This window comes from Perca fluviatilis, chromosome 21, assembly GCF_010015445.1.
Source record: "Perca fluviatilis chromosome 21, GENO_Pfluv_1.0, whole genome shotgun sequence".
Lineage (NCBI taxonomy): Eukaryota > Metazoa > Chordata > Actinopteri > Perciformes > Percidae > Perca > Perca fluviatilis.
The window spans coordinates 10,962,743-10,977,617 of record NC_053132.1 but is presented as its reverse complement, the minus strand read 5'-3'; the positions used below and the strand labels follow the sequence as shown (position 1 = coordinate 10,977,617).

At 41.8% G+C, this 14,875-nt stretch overlaps 1 protein-coding gene across 4 annotated transcripts; it reads left to right on the top strand.

Moving 5' to 3' along the window:
* The first annotated feature begins 566 nt into the window (after window positions 1-566).
* On the top strand, window positions 567-14,723 carry fbxo11b (F-box protein 11b). 4 transcript variants are annotated; one of them, XM_039787620.1, is made up of 22 exons: window positions 567-897; window positions 2,130-2,293; window positions 2,495-2,555; window positions 2,856-2,997; window positions 3,085-3,214; window positions 5,310-5,393; window positions 5,565-5,697; window positions 5,852-5,958; window positions 7,896-8,007; window positions 8,938-9,044; window positions 9,149-9,286; window positions 9,364-9,581; window positions 9,780-9,960; window positions 10,100-10,222; window positions 11,309-11,394; window positions 11,559-11,635; window positions 11,715-11,858; window positions 12,049-12,159; window positions 12,280-12,387; window positions 12,486-12,594; window positions 13,015-13,113; window positions 13,265-14,723. In XM_039787620.1, exons 1-22 carry the CDS (start codon window positions 810-812, stop codon window positions 13,392-13,394), a joined length of 2,652 nt encoding a protein of 883 aa, XP_039643554.1. In that variant the 5' UTR covers window positions 567-809; the 3' UTR covers window positions 13,395-14,723. The 4 variants fall into 4 exon arrangements, with proteins under 4 accessions (XP_039643554.1, XP_039643553.1, XP_039643552.1 ...); XM_039787619.1 differs by having other exon boundaries at window positions 2,853-2,997; XM_039787618.1 differs by having other exon boundaries at window positions 2,495-2,576.
* Window positions 14,724-14,875: the final 152 nt, after the last annotated feature.

Sequence of the window (14,875 nt, the reverse complement as noted above, 5' to 3'; positions counted from 1 at the left end):
TAATTTTACTCTGCCTGCCTCACACAATCCATGTATCCTGTTTTAACATTCACATTTCCACTTCACTTTAAGATTTTAAAAAGTGTGAAAAGGTATACACTTCTCATTATAAACATTGCCTGCAACATAACCCCAGTATCTGCCCTTCATAGGCTCAGTATGTTCCAAATACTCATATTTTCACTGATACATAGCAAATTATAAATCAATTACATAGGAAGACAGTTACACAAATTTAAGGTAATGCCAATGTTAATACATAATTTGAGAGTGGTTGTTTGTCAATGTGGCACACAAAAAATACTAACATATAGCTCTAGCCTGTATGTGCCTGTGACAATAGGGACTAGGGCTGCAAAATGTACATTATTTTAATCATTATTATTACCCGAGTATTGATCAAATCGCCGCTTGACCGATCCCGAACCCCAACAGAAAGGTTTGTCAAGTCGTCTGATACGAAGCTCCTGATTGGCCGCTGCAGGAAGAGATCATGAAAAGCAAAATATGATTGGTCGAACGGACACTCTGCCCTTTTTTTCTCGCGATTGTTTCCCGTGTGGGTAAATGGCTCCTCCTGCTACAGACTGAGACGGAGCTGGCACCGAGCAGCGATACGGGGGGAGTTGTAACACCACGGAGGAGGAAAAGAGAAAGCGATTACACCCCAAATACCAGCGGGTTTTTGATCGCAATTGTTTGGCTGTATCTGGGAAAAAGGCTGTGCGGGTGGTAGTTTGGGCCGAGGGCTAAATTTAGAAACGGGCGGTCGAGGATAGCAGCCTATTTTTCAACAACCAACTCCCCAGATGAACTCCGTCAGAGCCACCAACAGGAGACCCAGGCGAGTGTCGAGGCCGCGCCCGGTGCAGCCCGAACGGAACAACGGGGATAGAGGTAAGCTAGGCCTCAGTCCGCTAATGAGTTAGTACGAAGCCGTGTCAGGTGATAAGTCTTCACATAACCCTCGTTTTTTTTGCTTCTGGCTTGTCCTCTACTCCTAGAGGCGGCGGGTTCAGCAGGAAAACCCGAGGCTTCTTGCTCTGTGGCTTAGGCCAGGCCGCGCTTTGTTTGGCTTGAGTGATTGGGGCTAGCTAACACCGCTAGCTCGTTTACCAGGTTATGTGGAGGTTGGGGGGTTGTCTTCGCCTAACGTAATGCATAACGTTATGTAGCTCAACGGTACACATTAACAGCGCGTATGCAGGTAACCTCAACTGGAGGCAGAAAGGGTCCACTTCACACGCTGGAGCCACAATATGCGTGCCTTCTCGGCCGTCGCATTCCCAGCTGTCACTAACGAGTCTGAGGGTGCAAATCTTCGGCGTCTATGGACTGCCATTTTTGGGGTGTAACGTTAACAAAAACATGAGCAGCGAATGGGGGCAATGCTAGCTAGCTGCCCCAGCTTTAATAGGCCACAAACGATCAGCTGTGATAGATGATACGGTGTGGTTGGGATGCATTCACTGAGTTCATTTTCTTTGCTTGGGGCTGTCGTTCAAAGCTAGCGTAGCCAGCAGACTGAACCAACATCCCCTTCCTTGTTCTCAGAGCCTGCTAGCCGTAGCTCCATTTGTTTACACCGCGGATTTGCCAGCTACGCAGTTCAGTTTTTAGCCATTAGCAGCACGTCTGATCGACTTCATCTGCGGCCCTTAATTTGACAGCATTATAAAATGAGTCTGATTCTGCACATATAGGACACAGAGACAAATGCACACTGCCTGATATCAGTTGTGAATGACTAGACATGAAAGACTGGTAATGTGGATGCAGGGGGTGCATCTGCCATTATCAATCACTAACCTTTGTCTGCCTTACCAACTATTACCCTTTCTGTTAGCCTGCGCAGTGTGCATACAGCATGTGAGCAGAATGTACACCGCTGTGCCATCAACAGTAAGGAGAATAAAAGTGTCAGAGGTTGAATTGTTTGCTGCAATTATAGGAGATATTTTAGTTGTATATTTGAGCAAAAGAGAGATGAATGGACTTATCAGATAAATACCCATTGTTTTTTATTTTTTTTTATTGCATGGCCTTGGTTTAAACTGCAGCTTTGTGCATTAAAGTGCCTCTTGAGAAAGTGGTGTATGTATAGGAAATCTGTTTTCCTTTTTGTTCAGATGAGGAGGCTCCTGCAGCAGCTGCAGCAGAGATGGCTATTGAGGAGTCCGGTCCAGGAGCTCAGAACAGTCCCTACCAGCTTCGACGCAAGACCCTGCTTCCCAAGAGAACCGCTGCTGCCTCTGCCACCGCCTCTGCCTGCCCCAGCAAGGGCCCAATGGAGGTTAGACTGAAACATTAAAGTGCATTGACTGCATTGTGCATATCTACAGACTTCAGTATGTGAATCAGAGGGATTTGCTGATTGATTGTGTCCTCTTTTGAAAGAACAATGATTTTGTAGTAGAGCAGTACATTTTCCAGTCGATTACTTAGTGCATAAATCCTGGCATGAAGTTGATATCCTATTTCCCCTCTTTTACAGGGAGCTTCCACTTCGTCAACAGAGGCCTTTGGCCATCGAGCCAAGCGGGCACGAGTGTCCGGTAAGAGCCACGACCTGCCAGGTGTGTGTTTAATCTCTGCAGCTGGGGCAAGGAGAGTGTTAGCTATTTTTATTTTTATTTAATCGTTATTGATTTTTCTGTGTGTGCTGGTAAATCTTGTTACTTTGCAATCCATTAAATAGCATGACTCCATAGTTCAATGTGCTTGGAGTGAAACATTTATTTTCCTAAAGCTTACTGTGTGTGTGTGTGTGTGTGTGTGTGTGTGTGTGTGTGTGTGTGTGTGTGTGTGTGTGTGTGTGTGTGTGTGTGTGTGTGTGTGTGTGTGTGTGTTAGCAGCCCCAGCAGAGCAATATCTGCAGCAGAAGCTTCCAGATGAGGTTGTTTTGAAGATCTTCTCCTACTTACTGGAACAGGACCTCTGTCAGGCAGCTTGTGTCTGCAAGAGATTCAGCCAGTTAGCCAACGACCCAATCCTATGGTCAGTGCTGCTGAAGGCATTCAAACTGATCTTTTCATTAAAATGCAGCCAATTGAAATTAGTTTCATCTGGTATTTAATATTCTAGGAAGCGTCTATACATGGAGGTGTTTGAGTACACACGTCCCATGATGCATCCTGAGCCAGGCAGATTCTTTCAAGTCAGCCCAGAGGAGCATGAACACCCAAACCCCTGGAAGGAGAGCTTCCAACAGCTGGTAAGTTTACCTTCATAGTTGTCTGTGTATTGTTTTACAGTGAAGAAGAAAGAGCTCTATGAAGAGCATCAATATCTTTGCACAGACTTGATTTATTGTCTCCTTACAATCTCTCTCTATATATATATATATTAAAGGTCCCATGACATGGTGCTTTTATATAGGCCTCAGTGGTCCCCTAATACTGTATCTGAAGTCTCTTTCCCGAAGTTCTGCCTTGGTGCAGAATTACAGCCACTAGAGCCAGTCCCACAATTAGCTTTCCTTAGGATGTGCCATTTCTATGTCTGTAGCTGTTGAGGAGGAGAGAGAGGGGGGCAAGGTGGAGAGTGGGGGTGTGGCCTGGACCAACTGCCACTTTGCTCGTTTGAAAGCCATGATGTCTCTCTCTCATGGGTGAGCCAAATTCTCTGGGTGGGCAAAGCAGAGAAAGGGGAGGTAACCTTGCTCCTTATGACCTCATAAGGAGCAAAATTCCATCTGAGCTTTCATTTTCTCAAAGGCAGAGCAGGATACCCAGGGCTCGGGTTACACCTATCGCCATTTCTAGCCACTGGGGGAACTCGTATTAATGTTAAAAACCTCAAAGTGAAATTTTCATGCCATGGGACCTTTTTTAAAAATAAGCTATTTGCAGTTCTGAAAAGTCCTACATAGCCTTGTAATGAAATCCATGCCACTTACTAAGGTAATAATTTCTTACCTGTAGAAAGAGTTCCTGTAAAGTCATAATGCTAGGCGCACACACACATAAATGAAATATCTCAATATGTACAGGGAGAAATGGAAGCTTAGCTATCACTATAAAACATGGATAAGCACTAAGGAAAATGCGCCTGATTAGCCAACTTTAAGCGATTTTTTAAATGAATTACTTGAACTTGACTTTAAAAAGTACTTTTACTTAAGTGCTTGTGTTTAATCTCATGTCATTATTTTCTGGAAGCTACTCAGAATGTTTCAAGCGGTTCTTTAGTGTCTTTTTGTCTGCGGGAAATTTTGGTCAACGTTTTATGACCAGTAGCTGTCAAAACTCTTCTGCTTCTTTTTTTAACTGCACATACAGTATTTCTCAGAAGTTCAGTCTCACAATGAATGCTTTCAGTTCGTTCACAGGCAGATGAGTGTAAAGTGTACATGTGACAACAATGTTGTTGTTAGGCTATGTCAACAATGGTATGTGTATCTCATCTAATTAAGTAAATCTTAGCTTTTCTCAGACTAAACATCTAAAATACTCTAGGTTAATGGGAGAGGATTAATGAGGTTTAGTGAAAATGAAACCTTGATGGTTGCAGTCATACAAATTGCAGTTTGTTTTTCATAATGATCACTTGACCCTTTAGCTTTTGCAGGAGTCCTACCTCTTACTGTTACTGTGTCTTATAGTTGTGATGTCTAGAAATGAAAGAATCTGAATCAGAAAAGCTTTATTGCCAAGTACATTTTTTACACATACAAGGAATTTGTTTTAGTGTCGTAGGTGCATGTCACACATTATCTAAAATAAGTTAAACAAACAGGTTAACAGAACAGACAATATAAGTATAGTGGCAATATAAGTATAGTGGCAGTGTTTTGCTGTTGCATGTATTGTAATCACTCTGAAATCTACCTTTGCATACATTGTTATTCTGTAGACCCAGGTGGTTCCTAATTTGGAGTTTGCAGGATGGTTAACAGTACAGGAACCAGAAAAAAAGTATTCATGATATACAAAACGTTTGTCCTTTTTTCAGTAACTTATTGGACAATTTTACCTTTTTTGGGGGGAAAAAAACCTGTGGTTGAAGTGTTCACAACCAGGGGTCATAAGCAAACATTGCCTTGTTTAAAAGGGTCGCAATCCGAAACCGGCAGGAACCACTGATATGGTTTTTGTGCTACCCTCTTGTGTAGCACATTCAATTTGCTTTTTTCTGCTGATTTGTTTTCTATTCCGAAACCTTCCTGCACCTAAATAAACAATCTTTTTGAGTCAAACTTTTTTTTGCTATACTAGCAAAAGATTAGTGTGATACCTAGGTAGTATGAGGACCCTATCATGTTTAGTTTGATCACCAGAAAGTTGACTTCGGTGTTTTCTGTGTTGCAGTACAAAGGTGCTCATGTAAAACCAGGCTTTGCTGAACATTTCTACAGTAACCCCGGCAGATACAAAGGCAGAGAGAATATGCTGGTAAGTCATAGCTAAAAGAGAAATCCTTCAGGATATGTTTCATTGGCCATGGCGTGCACATTTATGTAAAGCATAGCTAATGTAAACCTGCTTGCTTTTCCAAACTGCTTTGTGATGAATTGTAGGTGTGTGTATATTTTGCCTGAAAGTGTTTGCACCTTTCTCCTGCAGTATTATGACACCATTGAGGATGCACTGGGTGGAGTACAAGAGGCCCACTTTGATGGTCTAATCTTTGTCCACTCTGGCATCTATACAGATGAGTGGATTTATATAGAGTCCCCCATCACCATGATTGGTGCAGGTAAGCATGTTTCTTTCACTGGAAAGTACTTAAGACATTACCTTGATGCTTGTGCCGCATGCAATCAATATCTCTCTTAAGATGGGATACGCTCTCAGCTGTGTTTGTCTATATGTATGAGGGTGTTAATGAGTGTTCTCTGTTTTCCCCTCAGCTCCCGGTAAAGTAGCAGACAAAGTGGTGATAGAGAATACTAGAGACTCAACGTTTGTCTTCATGGAGGGCTCAGAGGATGCCTATGTGGGATACATGACCATCAAGGTGAACAAAGATCTCCCCTTTCCCTTGATTCTACCTGTTTTGAAACCCTTAAGAATGGCTGTATATTAACACCTTGTTTTGTAGTCTCATCACAGGGCTCCACTGTTATGCTATGTAGTCACAGTGGCAAAGTCCAGTTTAGTCTCTAAGTTATTATTTATTCATAGTTGAGGATATAATTATTTCCCAAATGGAGGCTCCTGGGTTTCTGTAAGTAAGAACCACAAACGAGGCGTACAGCAAACATGGGCCTTGTAACTATGCTCATGGGCTCCTAATAACAAAACCAAATAGTGTGCTCAATTAGAAACTTTGTCTTTGCTGTTTGGGGATTTGGAAAGGACGTTGTGCCTAGGGTTGGGTATCGTTTGGATTTTTACAATTCCGATGCCGAACTGGTACTTTTAAAACGATTCCGATTCCTAAACCGATTCTGGTAAGTGTAATATGTTTACTAGCGATCACGTGCAGTGAATGGTTAATAGGCTTTTACGTCCGTTGTGGTGAGCCCAGAGGGGAAATATGGCATTTTTAAAGTAGCCTACATTTACAGTAGCTAGCTAACGGTAGACTACAGAGAAAGTGTTAGATCTTTACGTCCATTTCAGAGCGACCGAGGGAAAATATTTCAGTCTACACATTATGAGGAACCGAAATTTGCATTCTAATCCAGTCCAATTCCTACCGGTTGCGTAGGAATATCGGTACCCAACCCTAGTTGTGACCAACCTATAAAAGATGTTTTGCTTTGTAGAACTTGCAAAAAATGATTGCCTGATATTGGTACAGCTCTACTCTGCTTCATCCTCATGTTATCAATTTCCAATTTTATTTTTTTAAATGCAAGCTTGAGAAGTTTATAATATGAGCCATGTACCATATTACAGAGCACAGGTAGTGGACTTAATTTAACTAATTTAGTTAAACTCAATGTCATACAATGCCAATTACAGAAAGGTGTAATTTTTTTCACATCTATGTTGGTTAGCTGGGTAGTTTTTGTAGGTAGAGTTAAACCAGCTATAACAATTTGTAATCTCTGAGAAATGTATTTAAGAATGAAAAGGTTATCTGTCTGCAACTTCTGCAGTTACAAAAAAGATCACTCTTCACATGACACTGTTTCCTAGTTATATCCTGTTATCAGCTACAAGTATTAAGACCCTGACACACCAACCCAATTATTGGCCGTCGGACAGTCTGGCGAGGTCAGTGACTCGAGTCTGTTTAGTGTGTTCCGTGCCATCGTCACTCGGAGGAGCTGTCAGCCTTCATTTTGGCCAATTTGACATGTTGAATCGGAAGGCGGGCAGTTGGACTCAATGACCCATCTGATTGGTGGAGCGCTAACCCGGAAATGACGAGCGGGATGAGTGTGACTAAGAGTCTCTCAAAATCTGACAAATCTTTTAAAATGACCTTTGTCGAACTGAAATGAAGACAGATTCAGCAACTGCATGGCCTATTTCTCGTTTTAAATGTTTTCAGAAACACGTTTCGGTGAACTATTTTCGTAAAATATGAGATTGTAGTCCAAAAGTCGCCATGATGGTCTGGCTTTGGAATTCTGGAGAAGTCAGACCCACGTGACACGTTTGTCCAATCAGCTGCCAGTTTTCATTTTTTGGGTGGCAATACAGATTAGCCCTGCTTGCTATTATGGAGACGTATTACATCTCTCGTACGCGCAGAACGCACGCTCAAGTCGGCGTCTCTTCGGTGTGTTCCGAGGCACTTTTTGGACCAACTCGGGGAGGCAGTCAGTCCGACTGCCTTTTCTGCCGAAGGTGGGCTGTCGGGTTAGTGCGTCAGAGCCTTAAGTCGCACTAATGCTCCACTAGGGAGAGTCCAGTGTGGATGTGGTGGGTGGAAAAAAGCTTGATGTGTTGTCAGTAACCAAAGCCACTGTCTGACTTCTGCTGCTCTTCTCTCCTCAGTTTAATCCTGATGATAAGTCGGCGCAGCACCATAACGCCCACCACTGTCTGGAGATCACAGTCAACTGCAGCCCCAACATTGACCACTGCATCATCCGCTCTACATGCACAGGTAATGCACACACTGACCACTTCTTACTTTGGCTGGACACAATGACATTAACACTTGTACAGCCCTGAAAAAGAGTTGACAGAGGCAACATTTCCTGCAGGGGTCTTGCATTGTTTTGCATAGTCTTGTACAAGTGTCTTTTGTAATTACCGGAGTGTTTTTTTTTTTTTTGGGGCAACTACTTTTATTATGACAGTTTGTTCTTGTCAATGAAACCCCTTTTGTTCTTGGGTTGCTGCAATGGGAAATCTTGAAAAATATGTGCCAGTATTGCACAGAATAACACAACCCCTTGTGTATTGACGCTTAGTTTCCATCAGCCTTGGTCGTGTCTTATATTATCGTCTTCATGGAGCCTAAATGTCATAGCACATTTAGCCTCAATACATTGTATGTCTTGCAAGTGATTCATAGTGTGTGGCATCTACATCTACCTGAAAAATATAATAACCTTTTTTGATTTTTTTTTTTTTTTGTTGAGTAGTGGCCAGTACTGAGATCACAGTATTACTTTTGATGTATATGTATTCTAGTTTTTAAGCTGGTAAATACATGGTATTTGGTTAGGTGTTTTAATGTGCACTTCAATTAGCCCTAAACTATTTTATCAAGGATTCCAGAGGACTAGTACCGATAGTATCTACGTCATTATACACGTTTGGCGAGCAGTTACCCTCGCGTCTGATATACTGTATAAACATGGGTGTATATTATATGGCACTCAAAAAGATTGTCTTTTATTAAAATCAAACCAGCAAACTGGTTGCTGGTTTCTGCTTCTTATGTGTGAAGTGTTACTTTTGTCTGTTAATGTAATTTTATATTTAATATCTTTTGGGTTTTTTGACTGTTGGTCAATGGATAATGGAGATGATCATTACTTTTGCAGCGCTGCTGTAGTGTGACGCTTCTTTTTTCTTCTGTGTTTAGTGGGTTCAGCTGTGTGTGTGAGTGGCCAGGGAGCATGTCCAACCATCAAACACTGCAACATCAGTGACTGTGAGAACGTAGGACTGTACATTACAGATCACGCACAGGTAAAAATTACTTTTCCTCCTATAACGCTAACACTAATTGTTAGCCATAGATGTACACAAATGTTCACACAGGCTTCTGACTCTGTCCTTCTCCACTGTTCCAGGGCATTTATGAAGACAATGAAATCAGCAACAATGCGCTAGCAGGAATTTGGGTGAAAAACCATGGTAATCCCATCATAAGACGTAACCACATCCACCACGGACGAGACGTTGGAGTGTTCACCTTCGATCACGGCATGGTAAATACACAGCAACTATGCATACATTTTACTCGGAAGAACATCACTGCCCATCTAATTTGTCTTCTGTGTTTCAGGGTTACTTTGAGAACTGCAACATCCACAGAAACCGCATAGCAGGCTTTGAGGTGAAGGCCTATGCAAACCCCACAGTGGTGCGTTGTGAGATCCATCATGGCCAAACAGGAGGCATCTATGTCCACGAAAAGGGGCGGGGACAGTTTATAGAAAACAAAATCTATGCCAATAACTTTGCTGGCGTGTGGATCACGTCCAACAGCGACCCAACGATACGGTGAGCAAACACACTTCCCTTCGGGGCAGCATTTGTAGGAAACCTAAAGATTGAGACAGCAAATTATGTGAAGGTCAACATGGCTGATATTGATATGGGAAAATGCATGTGGGTGTAGGAAATTTGATGTCTCTGTCTTCCATGTGCATGTTTATTCCAAGATTGTGACTGTGTTTTTTTTTTTTAATATATATCCAGGGGAAATGCTATATTCAACGGTAACCAAGGAGGGGTGTACATATTTGGAGATGGACGGGGTTTGATAGAGAGCAACGATATCTATGGTAACGCCCTGGCGGGAATCCAGATCCGAACCAACAGCTGCCCCATTGTACGACACAACAAGATCCACGATGGACAGCATGGGGGCATCTATGTGGTAAATACGCTCCTAAATTTGTCTCAAATGAAAGCCTTTTCCACCAAGTACAGATCATTTTTCTGTTTAATAGAAGCTTCAACACTCCACCTGTCAGATGTTTTTTTTTTTTTACAGCTGATCCTGCTTTGTGTTTCAGCACGAGAAAGGCCAGGGGGTGATTGAGGAGAATGAGGTTTACAGCAACACGTTGGCTGGAGTCTGGGTGACCACAGGCAGCACTCCAGTTCTCCGCAAGAACCGCATCCACAGTGGCAAACAGGTGAAATGAACATGGTCAAACATTGCACATATAAAGCCGTGAGAAATCTGATTACATTTTCTCAGCTAATGAAATCTCATGCTATTTGACATCTTGTTTAAGAAGCTGCAGTAAAGTGATAAACTGCATTTATGAGCTGCTATTACTTGACAATTTGATTTGAGTGACAGCAACACTGTAAATATAGTTAGGGGTATCCCACTAATTAAAGCCATTAAAGTATACATAGTTATTGGTTTCTTAAGGAATCTGGTTATGGCTCGACACGTGAACAGTTGAAGATGCCAGATATTTTGTATGTGCACTTTTATTCAAGTGTTTTGTGTGTGTGAATGGGAATATTCTGTTAATTAGGTTACTCATGTTTTTCCAAAAATGTTTTCTCTGCAGTAATGCAATGAGAGAACTTGAAAGTTATTTGAATAAGGTCTTTAATTCGCTCAGTCTTAATTAACTTCCTCTGTCCACCTTCCTGTTTTTTTTTCTTTTAAATCTACAGTTTATATTTACAACCATATTACTGTGCTGTTTTAACTTTTAAAGTGCTCATATTGTGCTTTTTGGCTTTTCCCCTTTCCTTTATTGTGTTATATATCTTTTTGTGCACGTTATATGTTTACAAAGTGAAAAAGCTCAAAGTCTACCCCAAAGGGACTTACCATCTCCAACAGAAAACACTGTTCACAAACTGCTCCAAACAGCTCTATTGTAGTCCAGCCTTTACTTCTGTGACAAACGTGCGTCACTTTGTAACACGTATAATGCTCGCCTAGCTGCTAGCATGGCACGCCCTCATACTCTAATTCTGCCTGGGTAGTAGTCCTTACCTAGTTACTGCTCATGTGTGTGATACCTCACTCTGTAGCTAAAACAGAGCTCAACACACAGGGTGAAAAGAGGAGCTGCAGCAATGTGCAGTACAACAAAAATATGGTGTTTTTATGAAAATTAAACCATGTAAACCTATTCTGATATAGCCTCTAAATACAGTTATGAACCTGAAAATGAGCATAATATTTGTATTAACTTTTTGTTGTGCAACATTGTGTTAATTCAATGTTGTGATCATCGGTCTTATTTTTTTAGGTTGGTGTGTATTTCTACGACAATGGGCATGGCGTGTTGGAAGACAATGACATCTACAATCACATGTACTCTGGTGTACAAATAAGGTAATGATTTACCGCCTTTCAGCATTGTATTCACTGAAGCACTTACTGATGTAAGATGAGATGATTCCATATTAAAGTTTGGGCACATTACTGATTTTTTTCTAGTTTTCTTTTTCCACGCAGTTGTGAATAATTCAATAAATTATTTTGTTGAATCTTGACAGGACCGGGAGCAACCCAAAGATCAGGCGCAACAAGATATGGGGAGGCCAGAATGGGGGGATTTTAGTCTACAACTCAGGTCTGTATTTTTCACTCTGCAGTTCTGTTTGTCTCATATTGTGTTTTTGCATGTCTAATCCTGCTGTTTAATATAACAGGTCTGGGCTTCATCGAGGACAATGAGATCTTTGACAATGCCATGGCCGGGGTGTGGATCAAGACGGACAGCAACCCCACGCTGAGACGAAATAAGATTCATGACGGCAGAGATGGAGGCATCTGCATCTTCAATGGAGGCAGAGGTACTTTGACACAGTCTTCGACAAGACAAACAGCCAGACAGCCATCACATAGCTTCTGAAGTGTTCTTCATTTTTGGTAGATATGTCTGAAACCTAATAGTACAATTGAACTTCAGTGTTTTAGATTGACATACTTCAATTTGCTCCTGTATATCTAAAGTTTAAACCATTAAATATTTTTCCCTGCAAGGCTTGCTGGAAGAGAACGACATCTTCAGGAACGCTCAGGCCGGTGTGCTGATCAGCACCAACAGCCACCCAATACTCCGCAAGAACCGCATTTTTGACGGCTTTGCGGCAGGTTAGCCTTTTATTTTTTATTTTATTTCTTCTTCAAAATAAGCTCCGTATAAGCACAAATAACGTCTCAGTTTATGTCACCTTTTGGTGCTGATGACAGACTTCTCTTTTCCTGCTCCAGGTATAGAAATCACTAACCATGCCACAGCAACGCTGGAGGGCAACCAGATCTTCAACAATCGCTTTGGAGGCTTGTTTCTGGCCTCCGGAGTCAACGTCACCATGAAAGGTAACCAGCTACTTTGTGGGCATTAGAGCTTTGTCATGTCTGGCTACAAGCTGGTTGTGTCTGCTTTCTAATCGCATTTTCTGTCCCTCCTCTGTCAGATAATAAGATTCTGAATAACCAGGATGCCATTGAAAAGGCAGTGAGCAGAGGACAGTGCCTCTACAAGATCTCCAGCTACACCAGTTACCCCATGCACGACTTCTACAGGTAAACCAGATCAGTTAAAAAGTTCAAAGTGATATTGTAAGTAGATAGTCGATTGACTGTCACCACCACCTTGATCCAGCTCCAGTTTGTAAAGATTTCTTGTTTTTTGTTTTATACGACTTATGTGTTATTTAAATATCTTTCATTTTGTTTGGGTTTTAAGACTGTTTGTTGGAGAAAACAAAAAGATGTCACCTTGGGCTTTAAGATATCATGATCAGATTTTGTAGACCAAATAATCATCATAATGGAAATTGTTAGTTGCAGCCCTACATTTAACGATTGATTTAAGAAATGGTAAAATGCCTAATTAGAGGAGTTAATTGTCAAAATTCACAAGTATGGAATTGTCGAATTGAATAATTTTTTTCTTTCTTATTGTGTTGTAAATGAAATCAGTTTTGTCTTTTGTCTCTCCAGATGTCACACCTGTAATACAACAGATAGGAACGCCATCTGTGTAAACTGCATCAAAAAATGCCACCAAGGGCACGATGTAGAGTTTATACGGCACGATCGGTGAGACATTTTTAGTTCCTTTTAATTCTTTGGGGGGGACATGTTTCAATCTGAAAACTGTACTTTAACTATGTTATATACTGTTTTTAACAATTGAATTGGCTCATTTGAAGGGACACTGGTTCATAATCCTCGATCTGTTCCCTTTTAGGTTTTTCTGTGACTGCGGAGCGGGAACGTTGTCCAACCCATGCACTCTGGCCGGAGAGCCCACACACGACACAGACACTCTGTATGACTCGGCGCCGCCCATTGAGTCCAACACGCTGCAGCATAACTGAAGGAATCCGGTCCACTTACACTCTTTCACATAAGCATATAAACACATTACATTGCACACCGCCATACACACACACACACACACACACACACACACACACACACAAATGCACACTCACACACAGTTACATGCACACATCCACTTGCAGCCATAAGGACCCAGAGAGACTCTGTGATTGCGGCGCTCTCAGATGGGATTGAGGTGTAAGAGGCTGCAGAGGAAGCGGCTTCCTGCCTGCTGCAGTCAGACATGCTGCAGCGGAGACTGCCTCCACTAGAGGGAGTGGTGGAGCTGAGGGTAGACTGACAGAACAGCCACAAGAGATTCCTCAAGTATTTCTTATTGCAGTCTGAAGATGAGAAGAGAAGGGCTATACAGAGGGGCTGTCGATGGCGGCGTGTGCTACTTTGGCAGCATGTGAAGATTCCCTTCCCCCTCCCCCGGTGTTAATCCTTGGCTTCCAGCCGACTTCTTCTTCCTCACAAGAACTGCTGTCAAAGAGACTTCCTGCTTCCTCGCAGCTGCCATCCCCATTGGCTGCCCAGGCAGTTGTAACTAGGAAACGGATGGCCGGATGTTGCTCTGTTGTGTGTGGATAAAGAGCAAGATTGTGTGTGTGATGGAGCACTTGGGCTTTTTTTTTTTTTTAAATGTTCTGATCAATGGATTTTATTTCAATGCTTTCTCATGTAGTTTTGTATTTTCAAGCAAGAAGCTGACTGTATTTGAATGTCTTTTATTTTATTATATATTATAATTATTTTTCTTTGGTTAGCATCTCTCCTCCCAACCTGACTCCCAACGCAAACTGCAGAAACTCAGAAGTCCCAGTGGTGAAGTTCTTTCTGTGAAAGAGAATCTCGTTTAAACACTAAAAACCCTCTCCAGTATATTAGCTTAAATGGCAGGTGGAGGAGCTCCACACTTGTATAAAGGTGTGTATGTGAGTGTGTAAATGTGTTGTGTATAGTGAAAGCTGGTTGTGTGTGCGTGTATATGTTTAAGTTGATGCAGTCAGTGTTTTGTGGAGAGGGTTTCAATAGGAGGTGTCAAAGCTCCTTTGAACTGGAACTAAAGAGTCCTCTGCAGTCTTTCCTGCCTGTCCCCCCCCTCCCCCCCCCTTTTCTCCCCCGTGTATCGTGGTGACTGTGGCTCCTCATGCAGCCTGAATTGTATGCATGTACCATAACATCTAGACTTAATATATTGTGAAGTATTCAATAACCATTATGTAGATGCTAGTTGGAATTCAAAAAGGGGTATACTTTCTTAGAAAGAAAAGAAAACAGGAAACTGGCCATTTCTAAGAAAATAAAACTTTATTAGATCACAGGTGTCTTGTCTTTAAATTCACATCCTGCAATATTACCAAAGGTCTGGTTTTCTAAAACTAAATGTTGAAACCCCCAGGTGGCGTTTATTTTATTTTGGCCTAACTAAACCTGTTAAATGGTCAGACGTGCAGCATCATATTTAAGCTTA

What these genes read in the sequence shown, in the direction of transcription:
- fbxo11b (XM_039787616.1), top strand. Translation starts at nt 810, where the DNA reads ATGAACTCCGTCAGAGCCACCAACAGGAGACCCAGGCGAGTGTCGAGG. An exon ending in TAAGAGCCACGACCTGCCAG is followed by an intron (nt 2,577 to 2,852) that starts GTGTGTGTTTAA and finishes TGTGTGTGTTAG; the next exon opens with CAGCCCCAGCAGAGCAATAT. An exon ending in AAGGCAGAGAGAATATGCTG is followed by an intron (nt 5,394 to 5,564) that starts GTAAGTCATAGC and finishes TTTCTCCTGCAG; the next exon opens with TATTATGACACCATTGAGGA.